At 43.2% G+C, this 20,698-nt stretch overlaps 1 protein-coding gene across 2 annotated transcripts; it reads right to left on the bottom strand.

Moving 5' to 3' along the window:
• Positions 1–1,223: 1,223 nt before the first annotated feature.
• On the bottom strand, positions 1,224–14,996 carry SLC6A14 (solute carrier family 6 member 14). Of its 2 annotated transcripts, XM_030967538.1 has the most exons (15): positions 14,949–14,996; positions 14,410–14,496; positions 14,164–14,326; positions 12,472–12,603; positions 10,804–10,965; positions 9,350–9,485; positions 8,465–8,597; positions 6,510–6,650; positions 5,321–5,549; positions 5,111–5,236; positions 4,901–5,019; positions 3,624–3,723; positions 3,118–3,227; positions 1,972–2,139; positions 1,224–1,370 (listed from the first exon to the last, which is right to left on the bottom strand). In XM_030967538.1, exons 1-15 carry the CDS (start codon positions 14,994–14,996, stop codon positions 1,224–1,226), a joined length of 2,001 nt encoding a protein of 666 aa, XP_030823398.1. The 2 variants fall into 2 exon arrangements, with proteins under 2 accessions (XP_030823398.1, XP_030823399.1); XM_030967539.1 differs by lacking the exon at positions 14,410–14,496.
• Positions 14,997–20,698: the final 5,702 nt, after the last annotated feature.

Raw genomic sequence — 20,698 nt, 5'->3', positions numbered from 1 at the left:
TGTTCCTCAGCACACCAAATGTATTAATTCTCTCCTCAGTCTTTTTTCCCCCCTTTACCTGGGTTCACTTGTATTACAAGTCAGTTTCTCTTCACCCAAACCCTTCCTGCCTATGTCGATGCTCAAGTCTGTGTTCCCAAATACATTACAAACTTAATAACTTTTCATTAATCTCATTATTTCAGCAAATTTTGGAATAACAGCACTACAACGAAGTTGTAACCTTCCCTTTAAGTTCTGCTTCTTTGGGCCCTACCATAACACTGTTTGAATCTTTTAGAAAAGCACTTTGGGTCTCCTTTGGAAGGCAAAACCCAAATCTGAGTGAAAGAAGCAGAAAACAACCTGATAGGTAAAGCATTGATGAAAATAGGAGAGCAGACAAACCAGAATTCAATGGTTACGCTTCCATTCTGCAGAGCCTAATGACAAAATATGGAAACATGAGGTTTTCCAATTAAAGACAGATGAGGGCTGAGCACAGGGCATGACAGAGAAGATAGCTCTTTAGGGATCCCAAGGGGAATAATGAGAAATAGAAAGCAGCCTGCTTTTCACCACGTTTAAACCTTATTTCCTGTGATGGCAATTTTTTGCCACTCAATATATGTATTTGTTTAGACAACACACACACAGAGCATACTCAACATCAAACCCTGAGCAGCTCACACTGAGCAAGGCTTAGACAGAGAAGAATTATCCATGTTCCCTGAGCCTCAGTGCCAGGCAGCAGCACACCATTCCCCTCTGCTGACTGCACACCCCTGGGGTGGCAGAGCACAGCAGAAGGCAGCAGCTGCACCTCGGGGCATACACACACACACACACACACACACACACACAGAGCACCTTTGGGCTCCAGCTGGGAGCACCAGAATATCTTTACTCTCCCCCACACCTGGATCTGCAGTCCAGCTGGATACCAGTTGGATGGGGTTAATCATGCCCAGTCCAGCAGCCTGGGGAGCCTGCAATGGATTATCCTGCCCTCTCAACCTACACACCTGGTGAGATCTCAGTGCCTAATTGATGTGTTCCTCCCCAAAGACTAAAACACTAAAAATAAATAATACAAATCACTTTCATTTGGGGGCTGGATATTAAAGAGGCAGAGCTGTTGATTTGCCTTTTTTCTTTTTTTTTTTTTTTTGCTAGTACCTTTCCAATATTAAAAAACAAAACCCACATATATATACTAAAAAACAGTCATCCAAACAGCCATCTCAACGTCGCTTGTATACGATGGCAGACACAGTGGGAATCTCGTGCTCCTTGTCCTTGGGGTCCACCATGTGGCTGTACCGCTCCCCTCGGTGACGCTTCAGGTAGGGGCCCCAGTTTGCTGCAGGCCGGCAGCAGCTGGCAATGCGCTGCAAAGCAAAACCAACAGGCATTTAATGTCTTCCTTTAGTCCAGGCTTCTTTTAAAATTCAGTAAAATTATAGCTCTAGACATGCGCCGCAACTCAACAAATGGCGAATCGCCGAAGTTGTTTAAAATCGTTCCGAGTATCTTTGGGGTTGGTGGGTTCTGGGCACTGAGGTCAAAGAACAGGGAAAGCTGTGACCAACACAACTGTTTGGGAAAGCTTGCCAAGAGCAGAATATCTCAGATCTGTCACTTGCTTCTGTGAGGAATGGGAGGCAAAACTCCAGAAAATTATATGGGGATAGAAAGCAATAGAAATTCTTCAGAGAATTTAAAGAAGCTGGAATAGCAACAGAACTGATGAAAAATCTCTCTCAAATGGTGTGTGTGCACTCCCAAAGAATTAGACTTTATCTTTTTATCAGAACATGGTAGGGTAGATGCACCTTTGATGCAACTACCAGAGATAATGCTTTGGTCTAAAAATCCATTTGAAAAACATGTCAAAGTAGTAGATGTGTTGGAGAAAAAAGCACAGGTGGTCCTGATAATACCAAAGAAATTCAGATTTGAGGCTATATCAGTGGGGTTTTTTGCACTTACCTCAAGAAGGTTTCCTTCAGCTTTAAGTATTTTTACAATAGCAACAATAGGAATCCACATGATGCTGAAGATGATCATGCACCAGCCAAGAATGTTTCCCCAGGCTGGGTATATCACTGAGCCATAAGTGGGATTTGAAAATGTGGTCAAAGACCAGACCAAAATAGCCTAGAAAAAATGGCAAAAACAATAAGAGAAAAGCAGGTTTCCAACAACATTGAATTTGCACTGCTTCCAAGTTGGTTTAATAAAAAGAAGGGTTGTCTACAAGTTCTGCACAGTTCCCTCTTGTTTTCTGAGTATGAGAACAGTTGTGCAGGATTTGGTGTTCAGACTGAAGGCCAGGACTGAAAAATGACACCAGTGCTGAGATGCACTAAGTATATTTGTGTTTGAACATGACTTGATCTCTGGGTTCTCTTTAAATCTTATGTTGGATAATATATGTATTGCTGGCTGAGCCCAGTACCCTTCTCTATATGTTTTATGCATTCCTGTATTCCATTATTTACAGGAATACAGGAAAGAATCTAAGATTAGAAACTGGCAAATATTGCTTCAGAAATTTGATAGTTTTAAGCAGCATTTTCTAAACTATAGTCTGGGCAGATTACAGGTAATGTACTGGCCAGAGTGACTTGCCACTGTTCCTGGATTGGGAATGTTAATAAATTCTGTCATAGTAACATAATCCAACCATCTACACTCACAATTGGAAGTAAAGGTTTAACAAAAACCAAACATTCAACAGGACATTTAAAGGTCTCAGTTAGACAGGAGAACAGCAGAAAATCTGACCCAAAAATGGGATTTCCCTCAAAAGGTTTTCAAACCAATCTCAGTCTAAAATTAAGATAATCCAACTGCCAAGGCAGAGGATCTAGTTGCCCTGTGTTAGTCCTTGGGAGTGTAGACCCAGCTCTCTAGTTACTGATCTCAAGCCCCAGCCTCTCCTGGAGTGGATCAAAAGAGGAGGCAGTGTATCAGAAAGCAGAGACAGGCCATAGTTCACTTCACTGGCACAGCTATGCCCCATCTTTATGCACAGAGCCTGGGCAGTCAGCCCTGAATCTTCACAAAGAAACCTCTTCAATATTAAGTTACTAAATTCTGTCACACTAATACAATCCAGTCATGTGCACTCACTATTAACAGCACAGGAGTGACGAAAAACCAGCATATTTTCCACCACACCCAGAATGAATTGCTCTTCTTTCCAATCATCATTTCAATGTCTTCAATGAACCTTTTTCCTCCTGTTGGAAGACAATCATGGGACTCACTGTAAAGCAGGTACCTCCCTTGCAGGTGGGGTTTCTCAAAAGTGATCAAAGAAAAGCAATAATCAAGGACAGTTTCTCCAGTTCTGCATTAAAGGGTTTTTTAAAATCATATTATTATTCAGATGGTTAACTTATAAATTCTTTATTTTAATAATTAGTATTTTATATCCCTGGCACTGCTCAAGGCCAGGCTGGATGGGGCTTTGAGAAACCTGGTCTATTGGAAGGTGTCCCTGCCCATGACAGGGGCTTGAAACAGGATGATTTTTCAAGTTCCTTCCACCCCAAAACCATACTGTGACTCCATGATATACACTGCTCCTGGGATTGCTTAGTTTAATTAATGTATTTTCAATGCAAATAATTTACCATAAATGTAGACGATGCCTATTATCTCCAGGGCACCTGAAATGAGGAGTCCCCATCCAGCACAGAAGTGATCTATTAGGTTAACCCAGTAAATTCCTGCCTGCAGGACAAACATTAGAGGTTAAAATTTGAGTAGTAACATACAAATAAAATGCATTTGTTCAAGACAATTTAACTAATCATGACTCTGAGTTTTTAAGTTCACAGTTCTCCAGGTCAAGCACAGATTTGTGAATATTATTTTCTTTAAACCCTCTATGTAAAGTTGAAAAGCACATCTAACAAAATACTATAGATGCTAAAACCAAGATCTATGCATATATAGAGCATATATAAGCAGCTGAGAGCAAGATTTAAATTTGGAGCTTACAGGAATAAATTTGGGGCTGAAGTTTTTATACTGAATTACAGCAACAGCTATACCAGTTATCAGTTCTGGGAGGCTTCAATCCTCCTACATGCCTGACTTCTCCATGGGGTTAACCACAGCTTTGAACACCAGCATGCAATAGCAGGATACAAAGCAGGAAACAATCTCTGAGCCATTCCACACTCTTGTGATTGAATCCCTTGCAAGCTTCCCCACCACCCTGTTTAATGACTTATGTACTTTTCTTGACCATACAAATGTCTACTCACCACAATTACCTCCTTCACATTCTCAGTCTAATTACACACATAAATCTGCATTTCTAGATGGAGTAATAGCAGTGAACCTTTATGCCCTTAAAAGCAATTGCCTCAAGAAATTTTACACAGTATACTTAAAATTTCTTTTCTGTGTATCTATTTATATAAGTATACATATGCAGGAGAAGTAACCATGCAATCTACAAATGCTCACGAGCTAGTGGGTTTTTATTACATGGCTAGGCCATTCCTTAATTCCTGTCCTCCTTGGTAGTGAGTTCTGAACAAAAAGATCCCATCAGCATTTATTAGCAGTACCCACTGTGCTGCGGACATGTTCTATGCATATACTTGTGATTACACAAATAAATTCCTGAACCGAGGAACCATAAATCAGGCTGATCATTCACAGGCTCTGCAAAAGCCTTCTATTTAAAAGCATGTCTCAGTTCAATAATCGCAGAAAACCTTAGGTTCTTCAAGCTTTCCCTGGGAATTGCTTGCTTGTGTGTTCAGGCACGCTGTCAAAATTCAAGGGTCTCTAAGATTTATCCACAAAGACAGCAACAGTTGGAAAGGGTATTTTGATTTGAGTTCATCACTTGCAGCATAACTAAACTCACTACCAAAAAAATTTAATTTCTTACCTGAGTAACACAGATAAGCCCAAGTAAAAACAATACTGCACATACACCCAGGGTTATAGGTCCTCTTAATTTTTTCATTATGCTGGGATTTATATCTTGAATGGTGGTTGTAAGTGTTTCTGTAAAGGAAGAAGAAGTGAGCTTGAGCAGGATAATTAAGAAAGGCAATGGTCATTTGAAAAGACATGAGTCACTTAAAACCCCACTTACCTACAATGGCAAACTGGGAGTCAAGGCCCAAAAGCACAAGCATGAAGAAAAACAAGGAGGACCACAGAGGAGAAACTGGTAACTGGGAGAGAGCCTCTGGGTAGGCTACAAAGGCCAGGTCAAACCCTGGAAAGTAGTGGAGAGAAGGATGTTATTGTGGTGCCTTGGCCAACGCAAGTCCCAATACCAACAGTGTGACCATCAGCCTACCTGAGTCCACCACCTCTGAGACAGGCCTCTGAGACACAAATGCCATATGTCCCAGGATGGAGAATATTGCAAACCCAGCAAATACACTGGTGGCACAGTTGGTCACACAAACTAGAATGGCATCTGCGTAGCAGTTGTTGTGGAACTTGTTGTATGAAGACAAAGCAACAAGCCCGCCCCATGCTGTAGACAGGGAGAAAAATATCTGGGTGGCTGCATCTTTCCAAACCTGCCAAAAAAAAAAAAAAAAAAGAACATGAGAATTGCTGTATTACTTATAGTATTTATCATAAACATTGAAGTCTGTCCACCATTGAAGCTCAAGGGTATTTTTTTTCATTTGGCCTGTGTATCTAATTCTATTTCATATGAATTTTAGGGAGGATAGAATATAGCATGCTGGTGACCTTGCAGTCTCAATCACACAGTATCTCTATGGTGTCTAAAGGTCACATCCCAAGTATGTTGCCAAATACTTAAATTGTAGTGGGCTAACCCTGAAGAAAAGATTAGATTTGTTCACATAGGTGAATTGCTGAGATATGAATCTTGGCACAGAGACAATAAATAAGGACAACCAGGACTGGCTGCAGGAGTGAGAACTTCCATGTACCCTCTCACTTGTGTGACCCAAACAAACCACTCCTGCCTCTGATGTAGCCCCTCAGCTAGTGCCAAGCACTCTCATAAATACCACAAATAAATATCACACCTAATGGTTGCTTTTGATAAAACTGCAATAATATTGGCATAAGCCAGAACAAAGAAGGTTCTGGCTTTCTTTGCATGAGGTGCCCTTCCTGGTCCACCTAATTACCCAAGGTAATTTCCCAGGCAAGGCATGGCCTGAATTTCAAACTCAGGGATCCCTTCAGCCTTATGATAAAGTCCTTTAAAATTATCAGCAAGAGCTTTGTCAGCAGATCTTGCTAAGATTAAACTCCAGCATGATCCGCAAGAACTGTTTAGAAGCAATAGAACAGTTCTCATCACTGGTGTGGCAGGGAGGGGGAAGGAGGTGACTGCCTTTCAATTTGAGAGTAGCTGGAATAGGGGCTTGGACTTTTTACACAACCAGCTGCTGATACAAAACACAGGGCAGGACCTGAAGTACCTGACTGGATAAAAAAGAAGAAAGCCACATAACCAGAAAAGTGTGTCACACTTCTGGGGCTGAACTTCCTCTCACCTCTGCCTCCATCAGCTTGGTGATGTTGGACTCCTTCCCAATGTAGAACTCTATGCCATCCAAAGCACCTTCCAGGGTGGCACCTCGCACCAGCAGGATGAGCAGGATGACATATGGGAAGAGTGCAGTAAAGTAGACAACCTGCAGAAAGATGGCAGGGACACACATTAGGTGTGAGGGGATCCACAGACCTTCATGTAGGAAGACTGGACAGGCTTTAGGCTAAGGTCTGCTGGTACAAAAGAAAAACAGGCAACCAGAGAAATGAACACATGCCAACCACCAAACCGTCTGGCTTAGCCGGTTCTGGAGCTGCATTCCAGCAGAAGCAGAAGGCCCAAGCCACACATCCACTTTTGAGATAGCACTTGACCAGTTTCAGAAATACATTTTTCTGGCATGATTTACTGCTGTAGGTCTGGATTCAGCTAGCTCAGACATCTCTTGCTAGGCAGTGCTTCTAGCAAGTGCAAGCTGAAAGCCAGGAAAAACTAGGCGACCAGGGTGGAATTATCTCCTGATGAGCTCCCTGCTACTCCCCCCGACCATCCCTCAAAAAAAACCAAAACAAAAATTATTTTTAAAAGTCACTGCTCTGGAAGCTTTCTTTGCTGGAGAAAGGACTTTTAGGTTCTCTCAGACACAGTTCTATTCTGTTGTACTAGCACAATGGGACCAAGGCCAGTAGTACAGTTATTGTCACACAGGCTATGTTCAACAATACTCTGGTTTCTTGAGTCTTAGTTTCAGTGTTATTCAGACAGGTAATTGACCCAGGACTGTTGGCTCCACCAAGCCAGAGCATTGTGCCATTGTGTGGTGAGTCTGACATTTCCAAAGACTTCCTTCATGCTTGCCTAGAACAATTCTCTCTGCCTTTCATCTGTCTTGCTCCTGCCCAGCTAGATTCTTCCAAGTCTCACCTTACTCTCCAAAGAAAATTGTCTTTGTGCCAGAAAAAAAATTACAACAGAAAGAGCAACTGCCAGGAACCCAAAGAACATGAGATTAAGAAGAGCCATGCAGCCAAATAATTGAGGCTGGGAAAGAACAGACACTCCAACCCAAAGCACTGAAACAAGGACAGAAAGCTCCAAATAGAAATCAAAACAGGAGGAGACATCACACTGAGCGGAGGAAAGGAGGCAGCAAGGAACCAAAGAAAGGCACAATGACAGAAGGAACAGGGGGGAAAAAACATCTGTGCAGAGAAGGTGAACAAAAGAGCAAAGGCAACTGAGACTGAAGATGTAAATGATGGAGATGCAACACAAAGGTGAGAAATGAGTATGAGGAGGAAGAAACAAAACCAAGAAAAGGGTCTCAGGTGAGGAAGGATGAAGTTCAGCCTGCCTGAAGTCAGCCTAGCCCAAGAAAAACTCCAGAAAACCATGCTGCAGCTTGTGGAAATGGGAGCTCAGCAGAGACAGATTCTGAAAACAAGTATCTAAGTACCTTGTCCCTACAACTAATCTCAACTCTTGGGAACAAACAACATTTCACAATCTGCCAGAAACCTGCACACACACACCTGTTCACAGCACCTGACCTGTATGGTCCAACCATCTCAACCAGACTGGAAGTACAAAATAATCACCGGGTGTTCCCAGGGCGTGTGCCCATGTGTGCCATCACGCACACGCTTCCATCACACAGCCCAGGCAACGGCTAAAACTCAGCTGGAATCACTGGCACAACAGCAAGATTCCAAAATACAGGGCAGCCCAGTGGAGTGGAGGCCCAAGAGTGAAGTAATGGCTGTGTAATCAGCACCTTACTCATATTTTATGTAACAGTTATGCAGCTGAGGAGCAGGAGGGAAGCCAAATGCTGAGCCCAGCAGAGGGGGGTGTGTTAGGACTGCATCCTGCCTTGTGCTAAACTTCCCTGGGTCCAACTGACATTGGGAGGGCAGAATCAGGCCAAAAGTCATCTCCTTGGTCTTCCTAACATACCTTTCCAGAAGATTTGATTCCTTTATACAGGGCAGCTGCAACAATTATCCAGGCGAGGAGGAGGCAGAGAGCCAGGTACCAGACGATCCTGCCGGTCTCGTCCAGCCCACTCGAGCGCTGCAGAGCCACTTTGCTGAAAGCACACGATGCTCCCGTGAGGAGGGGATGGCAGCAGCACACAAACCTCACACACTCCTCTTCAGCTACTTCTCCAGAAAAAATGAGCTGCTGTGTGAGGCTATTACAAGACTCTGCAGCCTCTTCCAAGAGCGTGCAGTTAGAATTGCATGATTGGCAATGAGAAACTGTGTATTTAACTGCAATTTTTCCTTCTTTTTGAAGCCTACCAGCTCTCATCTCTCCATACATCTCCTGTAAGACCCACCTAAGATATTCTATGTTAATCATGAAATTCTGACAGGAAAAGAAGAGCCCAAAAGAATCAGTTTCCAGGAACCCAGTGAACACGAGGCAAATTGAGACCATGGGGCAATAAAGAAATGGCAATTTTAAAACAGGCCCAGATTCAGAATAAGGTGAATATATTTCACACAGTAACTCCTGAGAAAAAGAAAAGTATATGCTATGTATAAAGATGCCAAGTAGTGCCTACCAGGACTCCAGAGAAGAAGACTGCTATAAATGGGAGTATTTTTCAATTGGTTAAAGGTTGACTCACTTGCTTCTCTTTCTATACATAATTTCTCTTAAAAAAGCAAAACTTATCAATTAAATTTTAAGTCCCCTCTCTAGAGATTTGCATGCCCATGTCCCTTGACAATATTTTTTCTGGACTGCAAGATAAGACAAAAATAAAAGGTACATCCAAAACCACAATGCATAAAAAGGTATTTTTTCAGTAATTTCTTTAAAGTATTTACTTACTTCCAGTATTGCTCACTGGGAAATTGCACTGGTTTGTAGCTTATGGTGCCATTTATACATGTGAGATTGTTGGCCGTGACAAATGAGTAGTTTGCACGAATGATATCCCCATGGAAGGTTGTGTTGCAGTCATTTACTGAAATCAAGAAAAATTAATTATTAATACTGGGATGACTATTATTAAAAAAATCAGACCGATACAGCAGATGTGTTTCCTAAGCAATTACAGCTTCAGTTTGCCTGCTAACAATATTTGGAAACAAACCTGAAATGTCACTTGCAGCTGTGATTTCGCTACTTGACTGTAAATCAAAACACCAAGAATCTGGTGTGCTCACCACGTTTTACTTATCCTCAAGAATACTTATAAAAATCAAATCAGAGCATAGTTAAAATTGTAGCCTTGGTTACTCTGTGAAAACCTTTGTCCCGAACCAAGGTGACACATGGATCATCTGGTATCTGATATTCATTTTATTGTGGCAGAGGGCTTGTCAGAACACTTTAAATATTTTCCTTGGAGCAGAGTTGGAGGAATGGAAACTAGGGTTGGGAATTTTTTGCCAGAACATACAATAAAAAACACTTTATCAGCATATGTATCAGCATTTACTGGAAATTCTTGTTGAAGCCTATTTCAGGACAGCTTCTTCAGTTCAGTTTTGTGTTCCCCCAAAACTTACAAATTAGGTGCTGAAATCTTTTTTGTTTTGCCAATAAATAGTCATCAACTTTTTGTTACATAAGGCCTCTTAGAAGATATTTTCAGATATATGGTTGAGACATATTTACATTAATACTGTAAACAATATAATCCATCCTCATCTTGTCCTTGTTATTTCAATAATCACTGGTTACCAGGCAAGCACATTTCCAGCTGCTAACTGGTAATTACCTCACCAACTTCACCTTTTGCCTTAAACTGGTCTGATACAGAAACTGGTGAGATAAGTGTTTAGGCCCTACATGTGCTGTGAAACACAGCAATGGTGTGGAGATACATTCTGAAGAGTTAATGAAGAGTGAAACCAGCGCCTCAGTGGTGCCCAGGATTACCATAGCCACAGAGGAGGCAAGGAGTAATGAAAAGACCTCGATAAAAACTACTGCAGTAGTTTGTCTCATGGAAGGTATTTTTTGCCACAAAGCCTGATGAAATGGGAATGCAGTATTTCAAGTGATTGGAAATGTATGTACTAGAAAAAAGCTGAGGTTTAAAAGGGAAAAAAAAAAAAGGATCCAACAAAGTGATTTCAGCCCAGTTCTCTATAGATTTCCCAAGCATCCAGAACTGGTGGCAAAGTGGATAAGCATCACTCCTCTATGTTCAGATGCAAAACTCCAGGAAGGACTTTTGAAGCCATGGGTAGCTGTCTTGATCCTGTACTTTCACCCAGAAAGCAGCCCAATTACCAAAAACAATAATATTAAACTCTGTCTGGAAAGTATGGTACCTATTCGTGTCTTGCTGCAGAGTTCATCTGCCCAGGAAAAGCATTCTGACCACGGCAGCACTTTTTGAAATGAGGCAAATAAATAGTAGAGTGCATAAGCAATGATAACATTGTAGTAGATAGTCACAAGTGTTGAGAGGACGACCATTGTGATGCCCACTCCTAGGAAAGAGAAACACAAAATATCTTAACCACCTCAAACTCGGGTTGCAAAACCCCTCCTCCCGCCAAAACAAATAGCCTTCACTTGACTTTTAAAAGGCTACTTGGGAAGAAGTTGAAGTTGGTTTTTGTTTGGTTTTAAAATATTTTTTAACAGCAAACAAACAGCGACATTTTAAACCCATTAAATGATGGATATGATCCAAACTGACCATCTCAAACATGCTTTTGAAACAGAATTTGAATCAGGCCCATAGAAAAATGGACTATTTACAAAGTCTAAAGGAGAAATTCAGTATTTTGTTCTCTCCCCATTCAGAGGGAAATTTAGTAAAATAAAACAAACTGTACTAGGACTGGCCAAGCCGTTTTAAAGATTCCACTGTAATGAATGCTTTAAACTATAGTAAATCTTGTAAATATTACTGTTCTCCCCCTTGTTAAAATCAGTTTTGTTCTGTGAGTTTGGAAAAGCCTGACAAACTGTACCGGTCATCTTAGAAACGATATATAAAGTTTCTCTCTTTACAGATATATAAAATATATGCTGTGTTTAAAACCTTTTGCTTTAAGATAGACACACTGCTTTCATGGAAGTTTCTTGTGCAGCAGAACAGAGACTGGCAAAAAAAGTAAATGTTGGGGCAGCCAGTTTCTGTAGTTGACAAGCAAATTCTTGTTGCATCAGAAGGAAACTTCCTCGTTCCTACGTTAACTCCTCTGGTAGATTAAGACAAGCAAAATCATTGCAGAGTCCTTTACACCCATGGTACAGGGCCAGGATGGACAGGCATGAGTAAAGCACGTGGTTAATTGTTTCCAAACAAATCTCCCTATGAGAGTGTTTGAAATACAAACCCTCACTACAAACTCAAACTACCACTACAGCATGCAACGGTTTCTCTTATCTCAAGAAGCACCCCACTTTACAAAGCCAGAGTCTAGGCTATTTTATCTCACCAGCAGATGACTCCCAAGGCAGCTGCTGGGTGATTGTGCACAATATTGCACAGAGCACCCAGACCAGTGTGCCTGTGCCCACACTGGCAGCCAAATGCAGAATTAACCCATCCAACACACAATTGCCTTGCAAGCTACACTGGATGTGAAGCATAAAAAACCAGTGATAAAGTCAATTTCTGAAGTTTAGTTTCAACCTGTTGCACACATTACACCAGTTGTTTTACTGAGTTTTTCCCTCACACAGCAAAACAGAGATATTTCCTTCTGCCTGGACAGCTGGAGTGAGAGTGATGTGCTGCTGAGCACAAGAATCTCTGATAAAACCTTTCATAACCAAGACCCTTTTTGGGGGAATCTTTACTCAGCATCTGTTTATTAACTGAATAATGAGGAAGTATATACCTGGGTGCAGAACACTGACCCTGTAACATTGGGAATAGTCACAACACAGATATCGGTGTCTCAGAATTAGTAACTTCATTAAGAAATCATTAATTCACAACAGTTTATTATTAGAATAAAAGGAAAGATAAGAAAACCAACCTTGAAACAATGGTAGCATTCTCCAGGCGGAAACTGGCCCTAGACTGGCAAACTGCCCAAGGGAACATTCCATGAAAAATAAGGGCAAGCCAGCTAACGCCAGCATGATGGTGTAGGGGATTAGAAAAGCACCTGAGAGGAGATAAAAAATGGGGGGAAAAGCATAATCACACACACAGAGAAAACAATGCATCTTTCAGCATTCACCACAGTTTTATGACATTTTATACTCCTCCTTTCACTCCTGCTCCTTTCTATTTAATCTTCCAACTTTTAATTTAAAGAAGAACAGAACCATTCCTGTGTGTGCTCAGCTGTGTTTTGCAACTGCCTGTTAAGCAGTTACTGGACATCAAAGCATGAAGATTATTTTCTATGGTTGGCTGAGTCCTGTGTCAAACAACATCTCAGGATGGCTCTTGTTCAAGTCCATTTAAAAGAGCATGTTAACCTGATATCAGTGAGCACCTTGTTCTGTGAAAGGGACTGGCACTTCTTTGTGTGTGCACAGAAGACAGGGAAAGCGAGAGCACGAGTTTCATAAACACGACACGATAGCCCTGCAGGAATCTGTCCTCATCACTCTCAGTGAATTTAAAGCAATCAAGGACCCAGTTCTGCAAGGAACTGCAAATACCTGATGTAATTTCAGGAAGTAAATTGTCCCACAGAATTAACTGGATTACTCCTCTGTTTCAAAACAAGGATGTAACAGTTGTCTTTATCAATCATGGGCAAGAAGCACAGAAAAGGATGCAAGCAACAGCACAAATATGCTTTAAATGCAAAGTCTCTGCTGCAGCAGATGAAAAAAAAAGATCTAGTCCAAGGGCTGACGTCACAACTTATTTTGTTTTCACAATTTTCTTCAACAAAACTTCAAGTAATGCAAACCAGCCCATCTCACTCCAATAAAAATTCTGTACTGGGAATGCCTCCTTATGTTCCATGTGCAGCTGTGTGGGCTGTACTGCCTTTACAACCCAGAATTTTACTTCAACAACAGTTAGGCAGAGCAAATAGGTACATATAAGCAAGTTCTCTGCAGTTACTACTTACACAGCCTTTAATTACCAGGGGTAGCTTGGCAAATAGATAAAGCTCTGGAATACAATCCAAGGAAACCAGTGCCTCTGCTTGGCTTAGCCACTAGTTCATTGTGTAAGCAGGTAGAGGCTCTCTCTGTCTCACACTTCCCAAGTGTTTGATCTGGGTAATTATTGAGCTGAGATAATTATTCCAGCTTAGACTGTTTGCATGGAAAAACAAAGGTGCAGAGGGGATTCCACTGTTCTCCATAAACATGCCAGGTATGGTATATAACATAAACTTACCAGAGGGTAAGCACTGGGGAGGGAGAGCAGCTATTTAGACAAGTAGAAGATATTGGCACATGGACAAAAAGGTACATGTTGTTTATGAGTAATTCCGAAGATGGAATTCTCAGGTAGAAATTTGCAACTCAAACTAACTACTATTTCCCTTCTCAGCTGGTACCCAAAAAGCACACAGGTGCCTCTTAGTGCCCTTTCCCATGAGCAGGCTCTATCCCAGTTCCCAGGGTGATGGAGCTCACATCCAGCTTTGACAGAACATGCCCAGCCTCGGAGCTGGCCCTTGGACCTGGCCCTCCTCTGTCCTGCGGACGGCAAGGTGTGCCCACCCTGTGACCCTGCTGTTCAGCACAGGTACCTCCTCCATTCTGGTAGGCGAGGTAGGGAAAGCGCCAGACGTTGCCCAGGCCCACGGCATAGCCCACCAAGGACAGCAGGTATTCGCTTTTGTTTGCCCAGTTGCCACGCTCCGCATTCTCATCGGTGCAGCTGGGATCTCCTTCATATGACAAACTGAAGTCCTTTGAAGAGAAGAGGGAAGGCTTGTGACACCCACCAGGCAAGAAGGGCAATCATATCATCATTTCTCTGTCCAGAGACGCACCTTGGGATAGCTGACCAGCCAGACAGGACGGGCAGAGTCAGTTTTTTGGCTGCCACTCCACCTGGCCCCTGGCAGGACAGCACAGACCTGTGAGAGAGGGTGCCACCAGAGAGCCCAAACACCTCCACAATTTTGCCTTACTCCTGCCTTACTCCTTTGTGCTATCAGCTCCAGGAGACTCCTGTATTCTGCCCCTGCAGATGCCCCCATACTTGTTCAGATGTTCACATCAGCACGTACCTGTATGCCCCCTTTAAAAAACACCTGTCCTAGTGCCTTGCACATCTGCCAAGGAACTCATCCCACTTTACCTTCCACTACCTATTCGGATCTCGCCTGCCCAGACAACTTCATACCTGCCCTCAGCTGCCGACGTACCTGCGCCCTGCTTGCCCGAGTGCCGCTATGCCCACCGGGGCACCTCCACAACCCACCTGCCCGGGTGCAGCCACACTCGCCTACATTCTCGCACACCTGCCCAGGTGCCTCCGCACCCCACCTGCCCGGGAGCCTCCGGCCAGCCTCCCTCGCCGCCTCACCTTCTTCTTCCCGCAGGACAGAAAGCCGGGCAGGCTGAGCATCCCCATCTCTGCCGCCGCAGCCGCTGCGCTCTGCCCGCGCCGCCCGCCGCCCGCCGCTTTATCGGAGCGGCAGCCGCCCGCCCCTCGCTGCCCTGCCGGGAACCGCGGCCCCTGGGCTGCCCCAGGGCCCGGGCGGGGCCGCCTCCCGCCCCCGGGGCAGCCCCTCGCAGCCCGTGCCCGCGTCCCCTCCTCCGGCCCCGCGCCCACTTCCTCGGGAACACCCACCTGCCTAAAACACCTTGCACGGTCACCTGCCCACTTCCCCTGCTAAATACTGCCTGCCCTCCGCACGCCCTCGCTCCTCGCCTTACCCCGAGCCACTTCCCTGCCACGAACCTGCCTGGGCTCGCTCCCCCTGTCAGGGCTCTTCAGCTCTCGTTGCACCCCTGCCTGGCCGCCTCTCTGTCACACACCTTCCCTTCTAGCATGTGCCCCCACTCCTTCCCCTCTTCCTCCTCTTCCAACACCTACCCACACACTCTCCTTCTTGTTTTCTACCTCAGGGCTGCCAATTCCCCATCAAACACTGACCCTCAGCTGAGCAGCCCACCCCGCTGCTCCCTATGCCTGCTCCCCACGGAGGCACTGCCTGTCTGCCTCACCTTTGCCCACTACCCTGGTGACCTCTTTGAGCTCCCCTGTCTGCCACAAGGGGGTTATATCCCGCGGAAATTTCAGCATCTGAACACAACTTTCGGGTACAGGCACAGAAAGGGCAAGTCATACAAGTTAAGTAATCTCCAGAGGAGGAATTTGAGCAGAAAGACCGGGCACCTCCACAACCCACCTGCCCCGCTCCAACCACAAACGTGGCTGTGACATTTCACCCTTCATGGGAAGGGATGTCATAGTGACCTTCCCCAGGCATTCCATAACACCCGAGGACACTGCTCAAAGCACACACTCTGCACAGACATAAGGAGACACAGATTGTCTGAGTTGCTTAATTGCTCTCCCCTATTTATAAATGGTCTTTTCCATGGCTCTTTCAGATCCACACCTTGACAAATACCCTTTCTGTCCAAATTAGTGGGACTTTTCATTTAGCAAAGTGCTACCAAGTGCATCTCAACCTAGCCACAACTAAGAGGTACACCAGGACTGAGGACTGTGTGGGACAGCATCTGAAAGGTGGGAAAGTAAAATAAGATTTTATTTTATCACCCTGTGTAGCAGATTCTCAAGGAGAGTTATATTTTAGATACTGGAAAGGTGCCAGAATACTCTTACCTTTGGAACAAAAAGCAAGTACAGGTGCAGTGTCCGGACAGGACACAGGCTTTGGGAGAAAATAATAAATAAAAATTAAAGAAAACAAGCCTCTACAGGTGGTCTGCAGTGAGCAGTGGAGAGAGGACTATCTCCAGAGAGGATTGTGCCTGAAGGAGGGCTGTATATTTCTCCTTTTAGCTCTGCAGCTGAACAGCACAGCAGCTCCCCTTGCATTCACTAGGGGCTGACTCCATCAGGTTGATCCCTGAGGCTGGTTCCTCACAGCTGGAATACCCACTCACCAACCAAGCACCATGCCAGCCAGTCACCCCTGGAATGTCTCAGCTATGATTACAGAATTATCAGCCAGCAAACCAGAGCCAGTTTGGTTCTACCATAGATGAGATATCCCATCTCCTGACCAGCAGCCTAACAGACGTCATCTTTCTAGTTCGGAAAGCACCCCTGGATTACTATCAATGCCATTTACTGAATCTTCTGCTAATCCAATGGAGAGAAAAAATAATTTAGAAATAAATTAATTATAATCTTAACATGCTGAGAATACAGCAAACAATTCTGACATTTCCTAGGAGCAGTGAGATACCCGTGTTTTCCATTTGGTTGCACCAGTGCTATTATCAGACATTGGGTATTGCCCTTAGCTAACACAAACAGCTCTGGCGATACAGCAGATTGTGTTTGATGTGCTTATTTAGGAATACGATGAGTAAATTCTGTTCTTAACCTCTATCTTCTGTGATAGCAATGCTTACTAATATTGGCACTAATATTGACACACACATCCAAAACTGATTCAGCAGACAAAGCTGGGGCTCATTTACCCCTCCCCTTCCAACTGGTGTGAGCTAAAGACCAGAAAACCCACTTTGCAAATCACTTCAGAAGGCACTAAATCCTGGCAGGCCAACACACACAGACCAACCAACCAACAACAACAACAAAAAAACCCCATATTGGCCTTCAGGATCTGAGGAAGATGATCTAAATCATTTAACTGTCTATCAACAGCATGTAATTACTGTCATCCAGAGCTCAACTGGCAATGTTACACACTTCAGAGGAGAGGATCAGACAGACAGGACTGCTATAAACTGACAGGCTAAGCAAAGTAGAAAACTTAGAAAGTTGGCTCCTGCAGCTGCAGGAATTGTCCTCTCCTCTGCAGCTGAACAGAACCAAACCCTACAGTTCACCTTTTAATTAAGGCTTCCTGCCTAAGAAAGCCTTAACCTTGATTTAAAGACAAAGTGATTAAAAGTGTGACCATTTCCTTGGTGTTGAACTGATCCACAGGCAACTTAGACCAAACCTTTACCACTAACTTAAAAAAAAAATCAATCATTGAAAGCAAGGCAGCATTCTCCATCTGGTGAGAAATGCCTTCTTTCACTGTGAGCCTGCTGTAAGCAAGATGGGAGTGTATCTACAAGGAGGGCATGTCAAGAAGTGGCCCTTCTGCTTAGAAGGCAGAATGGAGAGGTAAAGATGGTGTTGTCAAGGACAAAATTACAAAGGCAACAGTTTCTGAAATGGCCATCTGTGACTCCAGAGAGGTACCTGTGGAAGCAGACAGGGTTTGTAGCAAAACACAGTCTGGGAATTACTTGCTGAAGAAGCCTCAATACTGGTTTGCCTGGCTCTAATGGTTCATCCAACCATTTGTGCAACAAAGGTAGGAAGTAAATTTTCCTTCCAATGCTGCCAAGGTGAGGGTGAGGAGGTTTTGCTCATGGGAAAAGGAGTTGATGTATTATATATCCTTCCTGGATTCTTATTTTTAATCAGTTTTTGCTTTTCTCCATAATGGGGATGTTCATTGCTGCTGCTCAACAGGCCACCAGGACACACACATCTACTCAATATGGATCTCAAGCCACAAATTTGTTTTCATTAAATGGAAATCCTGAAAAAAATATTCAGAAAAACATCAAAAGTTTTCAGTACTGTGGTATAAGTTTGGCTCACTAACATAACAGTCATTCATTCTATTAAGAATTACATAATCATATTAAAGACCTGTATTGGCAAAATCACAATGAGGTGCTTAATCCAATTTCCTCCAACTTCAGGACTTTTGGATTCATCTCTAAAGCCATCTCAGAGGTGAGAAATGCAGCAAGGTCACTCCTACTTGCCTCTATGGACAGTCTGCTACCACAACCCAAAAGAAGCAGCTGAAACCTCCCTCATTTATCTCCTTACAATGGAACAGTTGCAAAAGTGCTACAAATGCAAAATGCTTAAGCCTTCAAAGTCATGCTCATATTATGGGTGGAGACTTGAAACTGTATGGAAAGCAGATTTGCCCTCAGGCCTTTTCAGCAGGTTGCAACCTGCAAATCATTAATATTATATGCAGTAATCAAGTTAGCGATGGGGAAGTTTTACATATGCATGTAGAAAAAACTTATAAGACAGAAATAAATTAAAATATACCAATAAAACTGAAAGGTTCTGCAGAACTGCTTTCCTACAACACTGAGCCTGGAAGATTTTGTTGTCCCAGCCACTTAAGAGGAAGCCACAGGTCTTCAACCACAAAATTAATCAAGGTGTTTTCACGACTCTCGGCAAGATTGACAGTTCTGTATCTATGGAACATTAATCTCCACTTTAGTTAATTTTATTCAAGAGTTGGAATGTGCTCCTCAATCACTTCACCCGCTGACCAAAACTCCAGGATAACATGGTCTTTCTTGTAGCACTGCCTCTCTCCAGACCCTGAGAGCTCATCAATCAGTCAGAGATTACTGAAGTTGCCATACAGGAAAAAAAAAGGTTCTCAAACACAGAGCTCCATATACAATAAGGAGAAAAGCAACCAAGAAAGGATTAAATGTTGGTAAAGGTCAAAGATGTTTAAATCACGCAACCATCTGGAAATCTCTGCTGAAATCCAGACTTGCATTACAGTTACCAAAGCACAGTGAACACCGGCATTTGCAGCCCAGGACTCCTAATCCCCCCAGTTCTGCTTTGGCTTTTGGCACAGAGCATCTTAGTTTTCCATGAATCATTGAAACCTTGTGCCAAACAAACATCCAAGCCTTTCCAAGATGCATCAGGCAGGTGTCACTCTACCTGCCCCCTCCCTGACCATCCTAGAGGCAGGTTCCAAACACGTTCAACTTCTCTTTGAGCAATGAAAGGCTCTGTAAACACAAAACCTCGGGTATCGCACGAGGGAGGACGTAACAACAGAAACAACAAAGGAAAGGGGAGACATAAAGTATGGGAAAATGAAAAACTGGAAGCATGCAATTATCAAAACTTAATGATCAGGGAGAGCAGAGGTGTCAGAATATAATGACTTTTCTATTAGGAAATATTTCAGAGGTGGGGCCAGTAGAAACTAAAGAGTCATTTTTAATTGAGTAAAATAAAGCCTAGGAGTGAGTACAGTAGTAATTTTCAAATATGCTGTACTGAGTTCATCAATCATTAACAGTTTCATTTTTAAATTCTTCCCCCACACCAAGCACCAATATTTCTGGAGTTCAGCACAGCCAAGAGATGCTGTTAGGTAGTTTCTCTTCCCCAGCCCCCCAGTTCTATACTTTCTTGCTAACTGCTTAAAAAAAAAAGCTTTTCACATAAGATAACATAAATGCATATTCTTGAGAAGCTTTTTACTAACAGAAAGGCTTTGAAATACAGGTATTGGCTATCACACAGCAAAAAGAAGACCTTTCAGCTCAGTCCTTTCCTTGAGGTAATTTTACATACTGACATGCAGTCTTGCCATGTGATAGCCAAGAGAATTATCTTTGTGATTGTCCTCCTTCACAAAAGGACAAAAGCCGGGCTGTTAGTCCTGTCTGATATCTTTGGAATGGAAATACCTCCATCAACACTTTCCTCCGTGTGTGTGATACCTGTTCCCGCAGGTCAGCAATTACTCTCAGAGAGAGCCTCATCCAACTCACTGGGGCTTCCTCACGTAAAAAAAAACAACCTCATATCAAGTAGTAATGCCATAAATGTAGTAGTAATGCCATAAAGTCACCTGCTGCAATAACATGATTCTGAGTCCAAAACGAAAAAGCAAGATTTGCAGGGACACTAGCACAATTACTTAGCTGAGCATTTTCACAATTTGGAAGAAATAAAAAAAGGCATTTAAAAGAAGTTAAATACTAGAGGTATTAATATTATTCCTTCTGCTATCTGGATTTCCTACAACTCTTTTCATTATTAGACCTAGAAATCCTTTCTAAAAGAAACTGGTCTTTTTACCTTGTTTCAAGGACTGTAGCAGAGGTAGGGCTCAAGTATTTAATATGGCACAGGTTTTGCAGAGAGCATGTGAATTGCAGTCATCACAAGCATTAGACTCTGTAATTTCTTTAGCTTCACCGCAGGACATCCTCCCCTCTAAAATCAGGGGTGCATTTGTATTCCCCTTAAGCAAGGAAGAAAGCTGGTCACCCCAAAATAATCCATGACTGACTGGGAAGAAAAGCTTCAACAAA

Source organism: Camarhynchus parvulus, chromosome 4A (assembly GCF_901933205.1).
Source record: "Camarhynchus parvulus chromosome 4A, STF_HiC, whole genome shotgun sequence".
Taxonomy (NCBI): Eukaryota; Metazoa; Chordata; class Aves; order Passeriformes; family Thraupidae; genus Camarhynchus; species Camarhynchus parvulus.
The sequence above is the reverse complement of the archived record's forward strand: the minus strand, read 5'-3'. Positions and strand labels throughout refer to the sequence as shown.

Bases quoted from the DNA above. Each gene is read 5' to 3' on its own strand.
- SLC6A14 (XM_030967538.1), bottom strand. From the start codon at position 14,996: ATGGGGATGCTCAGCCTGCCCGGCTTTCTGTCCTGCGGGAAGAAGAAG. The intron at 5,020-5,110 runs GTAAGTGGGGTT...CTTCCTTTACAG, and splicing joins CTCCCAGTTTGCCATTGTAG to AAACACTTACAACCACCATT. The intron at 1,371-1,971 runs GTAAGTGCAAAA...TTTGCTTTGCAG, and splicing joins CTGAAGGAAACCTTCTTGAG to CGCATTGCCAGCTGCTGCCG.